At 45.7% G+C, this 19,241-nt stretch overlaps 1 protein-coding gene across 1 annotated transcript in view; it reads left to right on the plus strand.

The window, feature by feature from the left end:
• The window catches only part of LOC126547042 (QRFP-like peptide receptor), a 280,155-nt gene that overhangs the window by 235,938 nt on the left and 24,976 nt on the right, over window positions 1-19,241 (plus strand). The window contains exon 3 of the mRNA XM_050194873.3: window positions 17,932-18,119. Within this exon, the coding sequence (XP_050050830.1) occupies window positions 17,932-18,119 (188 nt within the window). The remainder of the gene's footprint in view (window positions 1-17,931; window positions 18,120-19,241) is intronic.

Genomic DNA, 19,241 nt, shown 5'->3' on the forward strand with positions numbered 1-19,241 from the left:
GCGACTGGTTTCACGCGAGTGCCGTCAATAATTTTGGCATGAGATCACGCTGGGTTTGAGCAACTCTGGCATCCACAACAGCGTTGCGCATCTCTCTCTCTTCCTCTTGAGAACGAATAAACAAATCCCTGTCATGTACAGAAATTATTATTTTTATTGCCTTATTCGTAATTATAACTAAATATCCGACTTAATGTGCTTGGCTCACTTGAAGTACTTTGGTTTTATTTTTTGTGCATTCTGCTTCCTATCAAACATCAGCTAGTTGCACGTTATCTGCTTGTACGGAATCGTCACTACGTTCACTAAGTTGGTTAGAGCACTGGTCCAGATTTTTGAAACAAGCGCGATTATCGTCGTAGCAACGTACAGTACGTTCTTTTGGCTAGCGAATATACTTCAAAGGCTAAGCTTCTTCTTGTCTTTTTCTTTACAAATGTAGAGAGGCACACACTGATACAGCAATACAAATTCAGCTTGTACTGTAAGCACGCATCCCACTGAATGTAAAGCATAAAATTTCCGCCCCAGAGGTTTGAGGTTGAAGAGCGAAATTGCGCCACAACTTCGCGTTTAGTTTGAGGTGAAGGTAAAGATAAGTCATGGCCTGGGAGGTAGCACCCGCATTTGATCCTGAGTGCATTTTTATTACGACACGATTAGAGCTTCATTATAATTTGTCGTACATTTTTGCGTGTGTTTTAAGCCTAATGGTGTAATAAACTGATAAATGGATATATAGTCGCTGCGAAGTTCGTCTCTGAGTGCTCAGACTGAGCTGCTAGAGCGTGGCTTATTGTGGCTTTAGGGCTGCACGTGCTTCTTCTTTATGCGAAAGCATCAAAAATTTTTATTTATTTATTCCTCAAATGCCCCTGGAGAGGGCTTTTACATGAGGGGTGGGCAGCTTCAAAGAAGAGGGTGTTCATGGCACATTGGTGAAAAGGTGAAGTGGCACATTGAGCAAAAGCCGGCGTCTGTCGTCTGGACAAGCGAAACACGGCAACTAAATTTGTATTAGCTACGACGCCACATCACGAGCGCGTCTTGATGGAGCACAGTGGGAGGAAGGTAACTGGCAAGGTAATAAGAGTTCAGGATCGCCAGACACACTCTAGAGTCTGTGAAGGAGTACGTTTACCTAGGTCGATTATTCACAGGGGAAATTTGATCATGAGAAGGAAATTTACAGAAAAGTAAAAATGGGTTGGAGCGCATTCGGCAGACATTGCCAGATCCTGACTGGAAGCTTACCATTATTATTAAAAAGAAAGGGGTACAATAATGCATTCTACCGGCGCTGACATATGGGGCAGAAACTTGGAGACTGACAACGAAGCTCGAAAACAAGTTCAGGACCGCGCAAAGAGCGATGGAACGAAGAATGTTAGACATAACGTTAAGAGACAGGATGAGAGCGGTATGGATAAGGGAGCAAACACGGTATTCTAATTGACATTAAGACAGAAAAATAGAGCTGGGCAGGCCACGTAATGTGTAGGTTAGATAACGGTGGACCATTAGGGTTACAGAATGGATGCCAAGAGAAGGGAAGCACAATCGAGGATGGCAGTAAAACTAGGTGGCGTGATGAAATTAGGAAATTATCGGGCGCAAGTTGGAATCAGTTGGCTCTGGGCAGGGCTAATTGGAGGTGACTGGAGAGACATTCGTCCTGCAGTGAACATAAAAATGATAATGATGGTGATGACTGGAAAAAGGGTTAGGGGAGGCAGAAAGATAGAGGAAAGAAAGACAAACGCTGGAGAGAGAGAGACAGAGAGAGAGGTTACCGAAGTATAGGCGCGTTCCAATTTACAGTATTTACTCGAATATAGGTCGACCCCTATGTAATGAACTCTCCCAGAAATAAAACAAAAATGTAATTGAAATAAACGGTGAGGGATATTTTTTTAGAAAATGAAAATATTTAAACAAGAGAGACCTTTATTTACTGTGAGCTCGGCTACCAAATCTCGCTAGTCGATGCCGCAAGAGGTCTCCTCGTCAGAATTGTCTCGTCGGATGCTTCGCAGGCGTCCACGGCACCCCAAACGACGTCGTCCTCGGTGCCGTCGAGTGCGTTGGATATGCAGCATTCCTCAAAGCCGGTCTGGATAATCTCCAGACTGGCTTTACGGTGGGTGCGACGGAGGAACTCCGTCAGCTCGCTACTTTTGCTAGCTTTGTTCGCGAATACAGGTCGAACATTCGTTGGTCACGAATGTAGGTCGATAGGTCATGTTGGGTCACATTTTCGGGAAATAAATTGACATATTCGAAAAAATACGGTTGTCAAGACTGAAATGTGTTCATCTGGCTATGGGAAGTCCTCATTCTTCGTTTCAGGGTACGGCAGCACATGGAACTCTCCTGACGGAAAATCCCATATCTGTCCGCATTGCGATCAACAGCATCACTGCCCAAATGAGAATTTCATGTCTTGCCATTAAAAGAGAAAGACGAAAACCGCAGCCAGAAGATGTTATAACGCAAATTTATGCTGTCGGTGAGCAATTTCGCTCGGAAGAAGATTGGTTCCATTCACTAATTTGCATTTTAATGGAATCTCAAGGACTGTTCAGGCAGCGCTAACAATACCATAATCTTATGCTAAGCTTTGCTGAGCTGACCACGAAAAAGAGGTATGCATGACGAAACTGATGTGCAAAAAACGAAATACGTTTATTATTACAGAATGTTTCCGCGTATCATGTCGGACATATAGTGCTGCCTTGAGCACTTAAAAGAGGGACACCGTTACCATATGTCGACTTCCGGTGCATAAGCTTACAAAATAGTACTTAGGTTCTTTTTTCTTTTTTTTTTTCTTTTTTTACAGTATGAACTACAGCCTCGATGTACTTTCCATATCCGCAGGCGCTGTTCTTCGGAACACAGAACTCGTTTGCGTTACTTAATTCATTGCGACATCCTCAGGCTTAAGTAATGAAACTATGCCTTTTTATATATTTCTTGCTCCGCGCCCTTGCTTTTTGCCTTTAAAAGCTTTACGTCGTAGCAGCACCATAAATGAACAGCCAGTGAATAAAAAAGAAAGATTTCGTTTAAAAAAAAGTTGTACAATGCCACTCGTCGTATACTTGCGTGTCATGAACGCATGTCATGGAAACTGGCTCTCTTGATACCGGAGTGTTTTTTTCTTCTGCCTGTCTTCCACGAGTTCTGTGTATTTTTCCTTTCATGCCTTTCCCCCTTACTTCTGCTGCCTGAAACTTTTGATGCTTCAAACTGCGACAGATAATTTGCAGATAATTTGCACCAAGGCTACCACGTGCGACTAGCTGTAGTACCTTGAAATTCTTTCCGTGATCTATTCCGCTTATTTGCATGCGATGTGTAACTATCAGTGTTTCTCTCGTATGTATACGTATAACCTCCGTGACGCCAAATTTATTGCGAAGGCGTTTTTTTTCTCACACAGGACAGTGCAGTTTTCTAAAAGAAAAAAAACTTTTTTTTTTCACTGCACTGCACGGACATGAAGTGCAAGAGACACCACAGGAAGCAATGGCTTCGTGTTCTCGTTCTTTTCAGAAATGTCCGTCCGGCGCACTGAATAAGTCTTACTGAAGTGAGCTTGAACCGAACGCTCACCTTTTTAAATTCGTTTCAAGTTCGTCCATTGGTACCATAGCCTCTCTGCGTCTCAATGCAACGACGTTCATCAGGCATCCCCTCGCCAACGAGAGACCACGACGGTAAATGCAATCCGCAGGCGGCAGCCTCGTGAACCCGCTACGGGACCGACCATCTCTGCAGAAGTAACAGATAATGACTACAGGATAGACCACGTCTCGGGCACGTGGCGCTAGTGGCGCCATCTTCATGAAAGAGAACGCATTAGATATATGGAAACGCAGGAAAAAACGATAACAGCAAAGGGGAAGAGAAATGCGGCCATAATGAAACACACAGCGCAATGGGAATACAATTGGTACGACGTGCTCCGGGGTATGTGGAAAAGCGTAACATTTGGAAATGCACTTGTTTGCTTGAATTCAGGGGTACAATCATGACTCGATGGCAACCAAAGGTCAGTGGGACGCCTCGCATTGGGCGCTCATGGGAAGACTACAAATGAAGCTGTGCAGGGTGACATGGGATGGATAAGTTTTGAAGTGAGGAAATCTCAGAGCAAAATTGATTGCGAAGAACGACTGAGGAATATGGAAGAAAGTGAATGCGCTGGGAGAGTTCAGATATTTGTACAGAAAAACATTGATTCACAGTGGAGGAAAAGAACTAGGAAGCCTACCAGCAAGTACGCGACCGATATGGTGAGCAACATGGCAACAAAGAACGTCAAGCGGAAAGTGACAGACAGCTGAAATAATCTTATGAGTGGCGGCAATGGAAAAGAAACCTGCTATGAGTAAATACTAACGAGGAAAAAATGAAATCAGTAAAGAAACAATTTATGATAACTCAAAGGCAAGCTCATAACTTTTCGAAGGGAGATTAGGATGCCTTAGAACACGCACTTATAAAGCCAGACACAATAAGGAAGAAGAAGCATGTGCTTACTGCGGCAAAGTTAGGGAAACGATGGATCATGTTTTATTAGAATGTGAAGATATCTGCCCACCGGTCTATTTCTGCACCTCTAGTCTCCTTGAAGCCCTTGGGTTCAGCGAGGGCAGTGGGAAAGGAAACATGTCCGTAACAGATATTAGCAAGAGGCAATTTGAAGATTGGTAGAAGAAAAGTAGGGAAATGACAAACAACGGAGGCATACAAAAACGAAGTTCACACTAGGGGTTAAGAAAGTTTAATGATGGGAATTCTCCGTGTTTTTTTTTTCCTTTTTTGTTTTGTTTTCCCACTGACCCGTTCCAAAGGGGACGCGCATAACATCCATCCATCCATAAATCCATCCAGAAGCGGAGAAAGAAAGTGCATGACATGAAATAGTAAAGGAGTCATGGCATATTGAAAACCCACGGAACAACATCAGTTGTTCCAAGGGAGACCAGGGAAACCTTTACGCTGCATACATTCGACGCCTGGGCTCTCCGACAAACCGCAGAGAAAGAGGCGACGCATTAATGTAGCCTGGGGTGCTATAACGTAAAACTATTCCAAACGTTTCTATTCCAATTCTGCTATCAGCCCTCCACGATTGGTCAAAAACTTTTTTCGACCACCCCCACTTCACCTCTCTGTCACGCGACGTCACGAAAACCGCGATAGCTCCCCATCTGATATGATGTATACACACTGATTACGCATGATTTGACAGAAAAAAGAAAAACAGTTATTTCTGATTCGACCCCTTTTCGCCATTAGCTCTCGGCTATTGGTAAAAAGTTTTCGGGCTGCACCCACTTCACCTGCATGTCACGCGACGTCACAAAACCGCACAAACTCACGGCGTCACAGTGACGTGTACGCGATAAAGACGCATTAATATGCCGAACAAAACTGAATTTTCTTCGGAATAGCCGCAGGCTGCCCCGTTCCGAAAGGAATAAAAGATGGCTGCCGCCGATCGCTGAGACGCTGGCTACTCGCATCTGCCGGAGAGCATGGGTGTATTTGCGTATAATAAAGCTTCTTGCGTGGCCGTGTAACGTTTTCGAGCACTTTCGGCACGTTTACCCCCTCATTCTGCCAACAACTCTTCTTTGGTGAGGGTCAGTTTGAGCGTCATTCTTAAGCTTCCGTTGCATGCCGCCACGATTTTCGACCAGCCACCACAAGCTAAGTAAGGGAAAGCCGACCAATCGCAGACGCCGGCACCACCCTCTTCATCCGGTTATCGATTTTCAGTGCACTGGCTCTGCCCCAGCCGATCCCTCTCCCCTTGAGCGTTCTCCTGGCCTCTTGTCAGCCAATTAGATACGACAAGCCGCTCAGTGTAGGCGATGTTATTCGTTTTTCAAGCAAACAAAAGTGATCTCCTATGGACGAGGAGAGTGTTTGATTGGTCTGTACAGACAACCCTGTAGGTGACCGCCCGGTGCTTGCGTCGGTTGTTACGCAAATTTGACGTCAGGAGATTGGAATAGAAACATATTGGAATAGTTTTACGTTATAGGGCCCCTGAAGTACAGCTTTGACACCACCTCATCTTAATCCTCGCTCCCCTTCTCTCTTCTCGTGTACCCAAACCCTGCCAACACTGGGAAAAGAAGCAAACTAGCCTAACTAGCCCTCCATGTTATCAAGACCTATAAATATGCACTGGTTGCCATTCATCCTTCAAACCGTGAGGTCGGAGCCGGGTGTGCCCAGAAATGACGGCCCTTCGTGCTAGCCTAATGGAAGCATATATATGCCGTGGGCTTCATAACTATCTGGCTTGTCGATGGGCACATGAACTATCCTAGGTCAAGGAAACGATTCAAAAGGGAAATAGAGATGGACGAGGACGGTACTTCGGAGTAATGCCGGGCGCTGCGCGCTTATCCGAAAGCAGGGTGGAGATAACAGCTGCGCTTTACCTGCTACCCGTCGAAAAGAATAAACGACTACGGCACGAGCTGCGTCACTCTGGAGCCTCCGGGGCGCGTCTTCACTCCAAGATTCCTACCTCAGCGTGCGAAAGTAGCCACGGTTAGGGACGAATTCCGGTGTGAATATCACGGAACACAATAAAAAAAAATTTGGGGTTTTACCTGCCAAAAACACTTGCTGATTATGAGTCACGCCGTAGTGGAGGACTCCGAAAATTTCGACGTCCTGGGGTTCTTTAACGTGCACTTCAATCTAATTACACGGGTGTTTACGCATTCCGCCCCCATCGAAATGCGGCCGCCGTGGCCGGGATTCGATCCCGCGACCTTGTGCGCAGCAGCCCAACACGATAGCCACTGAGCAATCACAGCGGGTGTCTCGGAACACGAGCCTCATAAAGAATGGAGCAAAATTTACTTTGAATACGACTGCCTTAAAGTTTCCATGATAAGTGTACAAACTTAACGCATAATAATAATAATAATAATAATAATAATAATAATAATAATAATAATAATAATAACAAAATCAAATAATAAATTTTAGTTTAATGTAACCAAAGATTTCCGACCGTAAAATTTTGTGCAAACAATCCGTACAAGGCTTATCGCGTAGCTCGCGTAGTATTTCAACTTTCAGTCCACGGTATATACTGCAAGCGATCGGGACGTATCCGAGATAATTGTTGTGGCATCCTGTTTTGTGGCATATCTGTTTTAAAAACTATATATGGTCACGTGCAACAGCATTAAATGGTCAGAGACAATATTCGAAGCCGTGTTATCATTTTTGTTGTCAACGAACAAAAGCAATGGCTATAACACCGAGGTCTGAGTAGTAGACGTGATATAAGCATACGAGAAGACGGCTTCGACCGTCGTCTCTGATCTACTACCGTCGTTGACTGTAACGGATTCTGGTCATGCAACGGGCAACAGATGGGGACAGTGGCAAAAAATAAAAAAGCGATATCACGCATCTGTCATTCATGTGCACACAGTTCTACAGCCGCAGCAAACGGAAGTGTGCGCGCACGTTACACGATACAGCTGACGGAAAACAGCCGAACTTTAAAAAAAAAAGACCACTCTCTACATCCTTGTATACACTATGGATCGTATACATACAAGTCGAACTTGTCCCACCACTGCCTCTCAGCGCTGACGTTTGTGGATAGCTGAATGGCGCCGCCATAGCGTATACGACGAAGACGGGCGAATGGCGATTAGTCGCGAAGCGGTGGCTCGGCGCAGTTGCACGGGATGAGGCCTGCATGCGACGACAGCGAGGAACGAGCGCCGGGTACTGAGAAGCACCGTCGCTGACCAAGACCGGTGTGGCTGCCGGTGGGTCCGCACTGCGCGCCAAGTATCAGTCACCCGCGGCTATCCTCCAGAGCACAGCAGGGGATACGTGCACTCTTGCCGAACGCCGCGTCACCCCCTGTTCTCGTTATTCCCAGAAAATGGCGCAAAGCCGCTGTTGGAGATTATGGTTGTGATGATGATGATGATGATGATGATGATGATGATGATGATGATGATGATCCTCTTTTATGGCTCGGACCCACTGAGGGGGACAGGCCAAGAATCGGGGGAGATGGTTTAGTTTGGTTTTCTTTCTCTGATGGACGAGCATACCCACTATGTGACATTGGCCAAGATTCGGATGCATCTAGATGATCCCTTGGTTGCTTTCGCCTCAAATAATGGCACTTCACTACTGGGGGCGACTGTTCAAGGAGACATGTAAAATTTCTCGCTACACCTATTTAGAGAGATAAAAGAGTTGGCATCCACCCAGTTAGTATAGCCACCTATAGCCGCACCTAGCTCCCGTTGTGGTTGCTGGGCATTATTTAATCAATGCAAAACACTAAAGTGCTATGGTGACCAGCGTGCACGTGAGATATCCGAGGCATTTTGCGTCGACAAAAAAGGCGACATGTGTGCGAGCGTGCCTTCGATACCGCTCCTCACCAAGGAACTCGCATATCTTGCACGTTGATGATGGAAACCATAGAGTTGTGTTTTTATATATTTCTCTCTTAAATTCTTTTTTATATTCATCATCATCTCTATCTTCCTGACGATGTATTCCCACTTTGGTATATTCTCCTCTCCCTCCTGCCTATTCAAGCGCCTGTATATATTGTTGTGCGCGCAATAAAATATTGGTTGATAGCCAGCTCTTCGCCTGTCTCAGTCTCAGTCTTTGCGCTGTTACTCATATTTTGAGACATGCACAAACCGGCCTAAGTTAGCACTTCATTAATAAAGAGAAATGAATGAATGAATTCGAGGGTTTTGCATGCCAAGAACATCATTTCATGATGAGGGACGCCGCAGTTTGGGACTCCGGATTAATTTTGACCACCACGGGATATTGAAAAAAAAATGTAAAAATAAACAAGAAGTCTGCTAGCTTGCCACTTGATCGTTGCATCGTATGTTGGCCTTTCTTCCTTTATTTCGTCAATTTTTTTACTTAACACCATCTATTTATTTGCCCCATTTACTTATTTACTGGAAACAACTCCGTTTGATGTTTCTGAATACTGCATTTGCATGGAAGGCTCCGCGTTTAGCTTGGTACTCTAAATTCTTTCCTGAATAATTTTGTTACAATTCAGCTAGGTTTGTCGCAAAGGGAAATTCCTCGCGACTTTCTCAAAAGAACAATGAAAATTTTTACCTAAGTTCCATGAGTACGCTGCGCTGCGCATATGAGCCGAAACACCACCATGTAATAAATGGTTCTATTTCACCGAGAGTGCCTGCTTTCGGTGCCGCTGCCACTGCTTGAAGCTTATACTTAACTTCAAGTTGCTGCTTTCCATGGAGCTGTGGTCACACTGTGTCATAACAGTGCTTCGTTTACCCATCCATTATTTTTTTCCCTTTCGACATCACTGGCCTGTAGCTAAAGATCTTGATGACGTCGCTTTGTTTGAATCACGCTTGAGAAAAAAAAATATTACGTAGCAGCTTATTTTAACGTTTGGTCCTTAACTTCAAGTTTCGCAGTACCTACAGGGAAGCGGTATATTCTTGCTACCGCGACCGCTTTGGTGGAAGGCATGCGAAGAATGCTGATCATGCTCATAGCTATAAAGTGTCATTTGGCGCAGCGTTAAGCCTCTTCGGTGCACCATTTAAGGCGGTAGCTATTATAGGCTCCTCTCTCGCTCACGATGCTGTGTGGTGACATTGAATACAAATGCTCTCAGCGTCAGCCGCAGGCCGTAAGGAAACGAATATTGTCCCGAGTTTGGATCCCTGCTCGGCGACATTTAAGCCGTTACGAGCCGTCGTTGTAACTGTCGTCATCCTAATTGGATCAACCACCCCGGTTTATGGGCGGCACGTAACATGTTATCTCTTGTCCTATCACTCATCTTATTGCACACTAATCTCAGTGGCGAGAATTGTTGTAAGATACACATTGTTAATTAGATCCATGATGTCGCTCCACCTGTACAGGGTGTCCCAGCCATCGTGCACGAACATATAAAAGAAGTGACAAATCGTTCTACGCGAAAAAAATTTGGTGTGCGTTGTTGAGGAAACGTCTGTAATTTTATTAGTCCCTGGCATCTAATTAGTTAGCAAAACTAATTAATTAGCTTTTTTTTGTTGTGCTAATCACCAATGTGCCAATTAGGGAGTTGTAGAGAATTGTAAGAGACGTCTACATGACGTTTTTTTCCATGCGAGGTACAGAACGCGCATATATATTTTTTTTTCTTTTTTTTTCACGAGAGAGTATGACCGCCAAATATAAAAGCCACCACGTTACTACGAGCCCGCGCTTACTGAGTAAGAGTGGTAGCTGCGCCGCGAGTCTCAGTGGCAAAGCAGGCTCTTTATCTGTTACGTGGCCGAGTGGCGACGATAACAGCATGCGTGTTGTTTCCACGCCGCGCCGACCGCACCAACATCAGCTGGCGATTAATGCGCATCAACATCAAGGAAACGCGCTGTCTTGGAGCGGTCTGAGATGAACAGCTTGCTTTCTCACCGAGATTGTCTGATTTGATTTGATGGCGCTGCTATCCCGTGCGCGGGAATGCATAGTCACATCAGAATATTAAGACCAGTCATAAACAGCATACCAGTCGCATTACAATACCATGCACATGCATAGTATTTTAGTGCGATTAGCGTTCTTAATTAGGATGCTTCGATTGCTTTCTTGGTAGGCGTGTCCGTGTCTAACGGCTTTTCCCGACCTTCAACTAAAAAGGAGATATTCAGCTCCGGTGCTGGACGGGATCGAGCCACGTCACACAGGTTCCTCAAGCACAGCAACCCGACGCTTTAGCACGCTGCGCCACGCATTCCAGCCAGGAGGGGGGAGGGGGTGAAGGGGTTAATGACATCTAACCGCCATCGACTTGCTGCGGGCGCACTCCACGGGTGCATGTCCAACTGGTAAAAGTAAGAACGCCCGCTCTTCTAGCTGACAATGAATAAAAGCTTTACGCCTGAATTAGGAGCCCTATGCAATCGTGCCGCAGTTAATTCGAATGCAGATATGCTGAACTCTAATTCTAAAGTGCCAGGGGGACTCAACCGTCAGCGGTTGGGAGGCGGTGTTTAGTAGCGCTTTCTTTGTGGCGTTCTTAGGTGTACACGCTGTGATCTCCAGTGGCGCTGTGGTGCATGCGTATATTAATCCGATCAACATTTTTAGCCTACCCCCCCCCCCCCCCCGACAGATTGCAAATAAATGTGTTTTTGGGAGTACGGTTTATCGCCGCTACATTGCTTCAATTCTTATCGCATTACCGTCGGCAGTCATTGTGAGATGGGTTATTCCACTTTTTTTTTTTTTCATATGCCCCGAGAATGATAAACTCGCGAGCACGAGGTCGCGGGATGGAATCCCGGCCGCGGCGGCCGCATTTCGATGGGGGCGAAATGCGAAAACACCCGTGTACTTAGATTTAGGTGCACGTTAAAGAACCCCAGGTGGTCAAAATTTCCGGAGTCCTCCACTACGGCGTGCCTCATAATCAGAAAGTGGTTTTGGCACGTAAAACCCCATAATTTAATTTTAATGATAAACTCGCGATGTCTACTTTGCTGAAAACATATTTTTGACATCTGTCACGATCTTACGCATTTATACACATTTTGACAATAAGGACAAAAATTGAAAGTTAACTAATGATTCGAGTTAACAAATAAATTTCAAGGACTGAAAAAGAATACGGTCGTTTTCTTAAGAATTCGAAGAACATGCACTACGTCTTATTTGCGTAGGATTATTCTTTTTGTTTTGTTTTGTTTTAATCTTCGGGCATCATAGCTAGGCAGTCTTCTCTTTTGGCGTCATGGAACTAAGCGTTGTTGCATCAAATATTTTGCTTTCAGTAAAGAGAGAACTTATCATGCCTTTCTTGCCTACAATTCGGCAGGCACAGAAAACTGCCTTGAATTATCAACAAAAGAGAGGTTTGGTTTCTCCATTCGCGTCTGTGAGCATACCTAATTATAAGGTTGCTAAAACAGACGCAACTCAATTTTTTTCATGACCCAAACTTGATCTTTGAGTCTGCTGCTGCGAGAGTTCAATGACTATAGATATGGATAGAACCTTGTAAAAGTTTGCATAAAACAGGAAACTTAGGCCCCCCATGTTAAGACAACCTAGAAAAGAGCTTTGGCGTTTTCACGTTTCACCATTACCTTCTCTTATTTTGTTTCAGTCCAATTTGGATACGAAAAAGGATTATGTTCCTTTAGTACACATACACCATAAATCCCCTGTTTTCGAAACCGCTGTATCGATTTTGACGTCATATTTTTCACAAAGAATAGAGCCTTAATACATTGAACAAACCTATTCCCATTTGTAATCCTTGTTTAAAGGGTCCCTCACCAGATCCGGCCATTTTGAACTGACAAGCGCAGAGCATACAATGCGTGCCAACGATCATGTTTGCAAAGAATTACATGCGTCACGCGATCCTCGAGGTCCGGTATGGGAGAACGCAGGGAAGGAATTTCGTTTGCGTAGGCTAGACGGGGCGAGTGGAGAGAGCGTCTTGCTTGGCAGTGGAGCCCGCCTGCTGAAACCATGGGTTCGCGGCACTGAAGTATTTCTATCTCGGCTATTAATGAGCCGAATGGAAAACCTTTTGCGGCAGAATGCTCCCTAGAGGACACGTAACAACTTCCCGCGTATAACTAAACTTTGCTATGGGGCCTGGTGAGGGGCCCTTTAAGTAATGCAGGGTGCGCTCCTCTGTACAGGCACATTGAGCATTGAGCAGCAAGCATGTGCTTGCTGCGGTAAAGCTAGGGAAACGATGGAGCATGTTTTATTACAATGTGAAGATATCTGCCCAGTGGTTGATTTAGGTACCAATGGACTCCTTGAAGCCCTTGGGTTCAGCGAGAGCAGGGGGAAAGTAAACATGTCCACAATAGAGATTAGTAGGAGGCGATTGGAATATTGGTGGAAGAAAAGTAGGGAAACGACAACGGAGACCTACAAAAACAAAGTTCACATAGGGGGTCAGAAAATTTCGTTATGGGAACTCATCGTGCGTTTCTTTTTTCTTTTCCTTTCTTTTTCTTTTTTTACCTAGGTAGGATTAGGCAGTATAATAGCAAGAGCTTGTTTTTTTTGGGGGGGGAAGGGGGAGGAGGGAGCTGTGGTTAGGCGAATTTTTGAGCGACCGACTTCGGGAGTTACATTCAAAGCAGCTAGAACTACGTCTTTGTCGTTATGCTTTAACAAAAATATTTTAGAGCTCAGCTCCTAGCCGCGCGTTCCTGCGGCGAGTGCTGGCCCCGGCGTCCCTCGTAATCGAGCGAACGAGCACAGCGAAGGATGAAAGAGCGAGCGCGGAGCGCAGCGAGGTACTAAAGACGACGATAGCGAAGCGAGCGCGAGGAGGAAAGCGGAGGAGGAGGGCGAAAGCGCAAAAAGAAAAGCGTATATAGTCCCTCGCGCGGCCAGTCGCGCGGCAGTTCTGCTTGTATTCGAGGGCGTCTTTCATGCCTGGAAAAACTTTTATGTAGCGCGTATCGAGCAACAAAAAGATGTATCGGGAATTTTTCATGCCGCTCTACAATTTTCTCACTGACACTTTTCGTCTAACTATAATATTTGAGAAGTTGACATAATAGTTCTGCGGAAACCCGCAAGGGGGAGAGAAATAATTAATAAAGGGAGAACGGGTGGATGTCTCATTTTCCCTTTGTTAATTTGAGAAGCTCATTAAATAATTAAGACCGATTATGTAATAAGGCGGGATGTAATGTATGTAATAGGCGGTATGTATGTAATAAGCGACAGCAAACAACATTACCTTGGTTCTGTGCAGCTACGTGGCATTTGTATATCTTTAAAGTTTCGCTAAAGTTACGTGGGACACCCTGCATAGAGACAGAAAAACCGTGTTCAAAGCATATTCATGCCTAATGTGAACCATCTTTTGTTCCAGCTAGCTGACACGTAGTTTTAGCGCTAGCAGCGAGACCCCGTCTCTACATTCTTAATTTGTTACTTATTCACTTGTCCTTGCGCGCATAATTCTTCCCTATTGTTCACCAGTTCCAAATGGCCTTGGTACTTGTTTTTTAGCTTTCGTTTTTACGTTTCGCTTGGTCTGCTGTCGCGTTGAACAAACATATAAGCGCACACAACACGCATTCAACCTAAGCGTCAGCAATGCTGCACCGTACCTTGTCGAGCTCAGCGCCAGCGTGATGATCTTTGGGTACGCAATTTGCGTTGAATTGTCCTTAGGCTTTTGGGTGGAGATTACGCCAAAGCGTTACTCATGTCAGCTGGAGCACGTCACGTATATCAGGCATGTGACACACGTATTGATAGTCTCGTTTTAATACGCGTCAATATTTTACGTAGCATTGTAGTATGACAACGAGCTAACAGCAATTTTTTTTCCAGTTGAACTCTTTTTATCACAAATTACGACCACTTACATTCAGATAAGCGTATGCGAACTAGGTATTTCGAATCGCTGCGTGTTGTTTGCTATGTTCTTTTATACATCTGATTTTTTTTTCTACAGTCGATGTCGAGAAGAAAAAAAAAACAATTCCTGCGATTTGGTTCCGTACGATATTTTAAAGCGCATGCCATGTTGATCGCATAAGAAAGAAAAAGGGAAATTGTTCAATATAGCCTGGAAACACGCTGTAATGGAAAGTAAACAGTATTTTAGATGCTCCAGCACGTCGAGTGGCGCTTGGACAGCACTAACTAAATGTTGACACTCCGGCGCGCTCCTGATATTTTCTAACGTGGACAATGACTAATATCTGTGCCGCACCAGAAATTTTAATGGCGTAAAATTCTAGAGATAATTATAACTTGAAAGGTAGCTTAGCGCGTCAGTGAACGATGCTATTAACGAATATATGAAGGGTAATACGCCTTATTTTAGCCAAAAGTTAACCTTAGGGTGCGCGCAAATTTTGATAAACGTGATACAAAAATTTTATATACCACTAGAACTTAATGAAATGAACACTGAATACTAATGGCAAGGTTATTACGGTTATTCTTTGTGATTTTATGTCTATTTATCCAAAGAGACAAAAAAAATCTCATTTATGTTGTAACAAATAACTGTTGTCCGAGTTAATAAATTGTACGCCGCTTGGTGATTTTATTAACCGAGCACTACGAGTTGGACGCTCGGCGGAGATCCTAGAGCGCGTCCTTTGGTATACACTGGTCAAGGGACGTGCGCAGATTTTCATTATATGCTAACTTGCGCCTCTCATTTCCTGCCACGTGGAACAGCGCGAAGGGGCGCTAAAACGTGGCTGCCTGTCGACACTGAAGTGCCTGCGAAAACGCGTGTCATCTAATTTGCCTGTCTGGCCGCGTTACGAAGAGGCGGCCTCATTCACGAAACGCAGTTACGGCGCACTCTCGGCGTTGTGCGCCGTTGGAGCGTTTGTGCGTCCCTTTCGCGGTGGCCGATAACAGCGCCGTAACCGCGGCCGAAGTGCGTTCCGTCTCGTACCCTCTTTCATCGGTAACCACGTGGAATGCACTTAAGCGGGAATGCAGCGCAGTCGTAGCGCAGCGTTAATGGGACGCACACATGGCCCACACATGCCGGGCGGCGTGCGCCACTCCGCATCTGTACGTCAGACACTCGTGACCCACAGCATGGAGTGTTAGAGATATGGGGCCCTGCCTATAACGTCAATATATTGCAACCTTTTTCTTTATTCCGATCTCCTGATGTCAAATTTGCGTAACCGCCGCCGCAAGCATCGAGTAGTGTCCCGCAGCGTTGTTTGAACGGCCCAATCAAACGCTCGCCTCATTTATATAGGAGGCAACCTTTGTTTGCTTTCGAAACGAACAGCAATGCCTATCTTGACAGGTTTTTCTTATCCCTTTACTGCACCTTGTTGCATTTACGCAACATTCTGATGAATGGCGTTAAAAACCGAAGCAAAGTCAGTTTGGAGCTGCATGTACACGTTGTTGCATATCCGCAACATTGGTCTGTAAAACGCGACACCTTATGCTGCAATCTGTGCTAATTCTTCGCATGTTCTACCAAAACAAACGTGGCGGAGGCTGCGCGCGCCCGCGAGCAGTGATATAGGTAAGTTTTGCAAATTGTAAATGTATTTCTCCATAAGACAAAGCGCAAAAAAAATTCTTACGCTATGCTCCACATCCTTCTGACTCTGTAGGTTCAAAAAAACATTGTAATTTCGGAATAGTTTGTTCCTGGCGAGCGAACGTTGCTATGTTGCACAAATGCAACAACGTGTACATGGTTTATTTTCTTCGGAATAGTGAAATGGCTCCGAAACGCTGGTATGGCCCAGCAATTCCTCCTGATAGTGAAGGCAGTGACTATTCAATTAGTCACGACAGCCACGAGTGTAAGTCCGTTTCGATTCAATATGTGGACGAGATATTCTCTGGTCGAATTTCCTTTTTTCTTTTCAAAAGTACGCTGCGCCTCCGCACGTTGCCGTGTCACGTCGTCACGGGCACAGCTTGACGTCTGTGCTTCGATGTTCTGCATTTTGACAATAACCCGAAAACACTGCATTGTTTCCTGGCTGGACGGGAATCTGCATGATGTACTGCACGAAGTGTGGGAACCACCTGTGCTGCACAAGCATGTACAAGTGCTTCTCTTTGTTCCACACTAAATCATAGGTGCACCAATGATTGTCTCGTGCAAATAAGCATCTGAGTATGAGTCGCACTAAATCTATCTTTTACTTTCAACTTCTTTATTTGCACGTTGTTGCAAATATGCAACATACCCTTTTTCTGCAAATTGAAACCACAGACATTCGCTAAAGTTAGTTTCTATGGGAGTACAGGTACTGTTATGCTTCCCTACAACTCCATGAATAATATTTTGAGGAAGCAAAAAATTGTGCAGTAAAGGGTTATATAATAAGCTGCCAAGAGGCGAAGAACACTCACCAGTGGAGAGGGGTTCGGCGGGGCTGAGCTAGCGCAGTGAAAGTGGATGAGGAGGGGAGTGCCGGCGTCTGGCGATTGCCCCACTTCTTGCTTAGCTTGCGGTCGCTGGTCGAAAATCGCGGCGGCGTGCAACGGAAGGTTAAGAATGCCGCTAAAACCGACCCTCAGCGAAGATTATTTAGGAGCGGCATGACATAAACGTGCCGAAAGGGTTCAAAAATATTTATTGACACAAGTAAATTCATGCTTCCCGGCAGCTCCGAGTAGCCAACGTCCGAGTGATCGGTAAGCAGACATCCTCTATTCCTTTCGGAACGGGACAATCTCTGGCTTTTGCTAAGAAAGTCTAGCTTTGTTTGGCATATTAATGACATATTTAATGCGTACACGTCACTTTGACGTGGTGAGTTATCGCAGTTTTGTGACGTCGCGTGACAAACAGGCGAAGTAGGCGCAGCCCGAAAACCTTTGACATATAGCAGAGGGCTGATGGTAACAAAGGTGTAGAATTGGAAATAGTTATTTTGTGTGTGTGTGTGCGTGCGTGTGTGTGTGCGTGCGTTCGTTCGTGCGCGCGTGCCTGTGCGTGTGTGTGTGCGTGTGTGCGCGTGCGTGCGTGTGTGTGTGTGCGTGCGTGCGTGCGTGTGCGTGTGTGCGTGTGTGTGTGTGCGCGTCAATGTTTTACCAATCGTGGAGGGCTGCTTGCAGAAATCGAACAGAAACAGCTTGAGTAGTAAGAGTAGTAACCTATAACGCTAGTGCTGCTCTAGTACTAGCAGCATACTGCTAGTCCTATAGGACTCGCTACTACTTCTACTACATCCACTACTAGTAGTAGTAAGTAGTGTTATAGCAGTAGTTGATCCTATTGCCAGTAACTAGATTAGCTGTACTTAGCGGTGTGGGTCTACTGTACGCCCATAAACCCGAAGCGAGGAGAGCGAGAGAGACAGAGCGTGCACGCCCTTACATAGTGTGCGTCTCCGCTGTTCGCAGTGACGGCCGTGACGTGCAGCGTCCTCACGCTGTCTGCGATTTCGTGCGACCGGTTCACGGCCATCCTGTACCCGTTCCGCGCACGCATCACCAAGCAGCGCACGGGCGGAGTGCTGGCTGCCGTGTGGCTCCTGTCGGCCACCGTCGCCTCGCCTCTCCTGCTCTACACGACGCCCTACAACGTACAGGTAATGTCCGCGCTTGTCTTTTCCGCGAGCGATAAAACTACGGTGATATTATTGTAATGTCCGTGGGAATGCCCGATCTTCGGACACCTTCAGCACTCACAGCACCACCAGCCAGTAGGCAATACGCCAGCCCCGCTAAGTTATGGCGGAAGAAAAGCCGTTAATTTTTATTAGAGTCAAAACTTTTGCTCAAGTCATTTCTCGACGGAAAATCGGCCTTTTCCTTTCGTTCTATATTATATTGATGCGAAAGCATCAAATTGCCCGTTGAGCCGGCGTCTGTAGCAGTGAAACAGCACCTGAATTCTAATTGGTTGTGACGCCACGTTGCGTGAGCTCCTCGACGAAGCAGAGCGGGCGAAAGCGAACACCTTTTGGCGCGCCAGGTGCTGCATGAGGGGAGAGGGCATAGCCGCGACGCCACGTCACCCTCGCTATGGGGCAAGGAACGCGTATCCGCGCGTTCGTTGCCCGCGCCAGCTCTCGCCTGTGTTCTAACTTCGCCTCGGTAATCGCTATAAACAAATTCATATATAAGAAGACAGGATAAATTCAAAGGAAAAAAACGATTGCTGGTGTGAGTGTCGAGCCTACGACCCCACGCTCAGAAGCCGGGTGTCTTACCCACTACACTAAACCAGTGCCGCCTAGATAGCCGGCCTGTGCACTGTACTTTATGACATCATGCTACTTGGGCCAAAATTTCCATTGCCCCTGCAGCCGAGCATGACGAAAGCGCTGACCTCAACATCACCGTGGCTTACTCGGGAGCGTGCGCATTACATTTTATGGCAGTCGAGCAAGGTAGCATGACGTCACGGATCTAAATGCGCCGACCTTGTACTATCTAGGAGGCGTTGGCCAAGAGTCTCAACACATTCGCTTGCCCGCGAGGAATTCATAATTCGAAGGACCGCTCAGCGGAGTTCAATTGGACATTAATGCTTGCGCATTCACAATTCATAAGTTTTTAGGTGTCGTCGAATTTTTTTTTTTTTTTTACCAACATGAAAAAACCTTTACCACCCTTACTAGGAGAGCGAACGCTGTCATTACTAGCAGTTTCCTTTTCTTTTCAGCTATACATCGTCAAAGTTCACTCTTTCAGCCATACTGCTAACG

This window comes from Dermacentor andersoni, chromosome 1 (assembly GCF_023375885.2).
Source record: "Dermacentor andersoni chromosome 1, qqDerAnde1_hic_scaffold, whole genome shotgun sequence".
In the NCBI taxonomy this organism is placed as follows: domain Eukaryota; kingdom Metazoa; phylum Arthropoda; class Arachnida; order Ixodida; family Ixodidae; genus Dermacentor; species Dermacentor andersoni.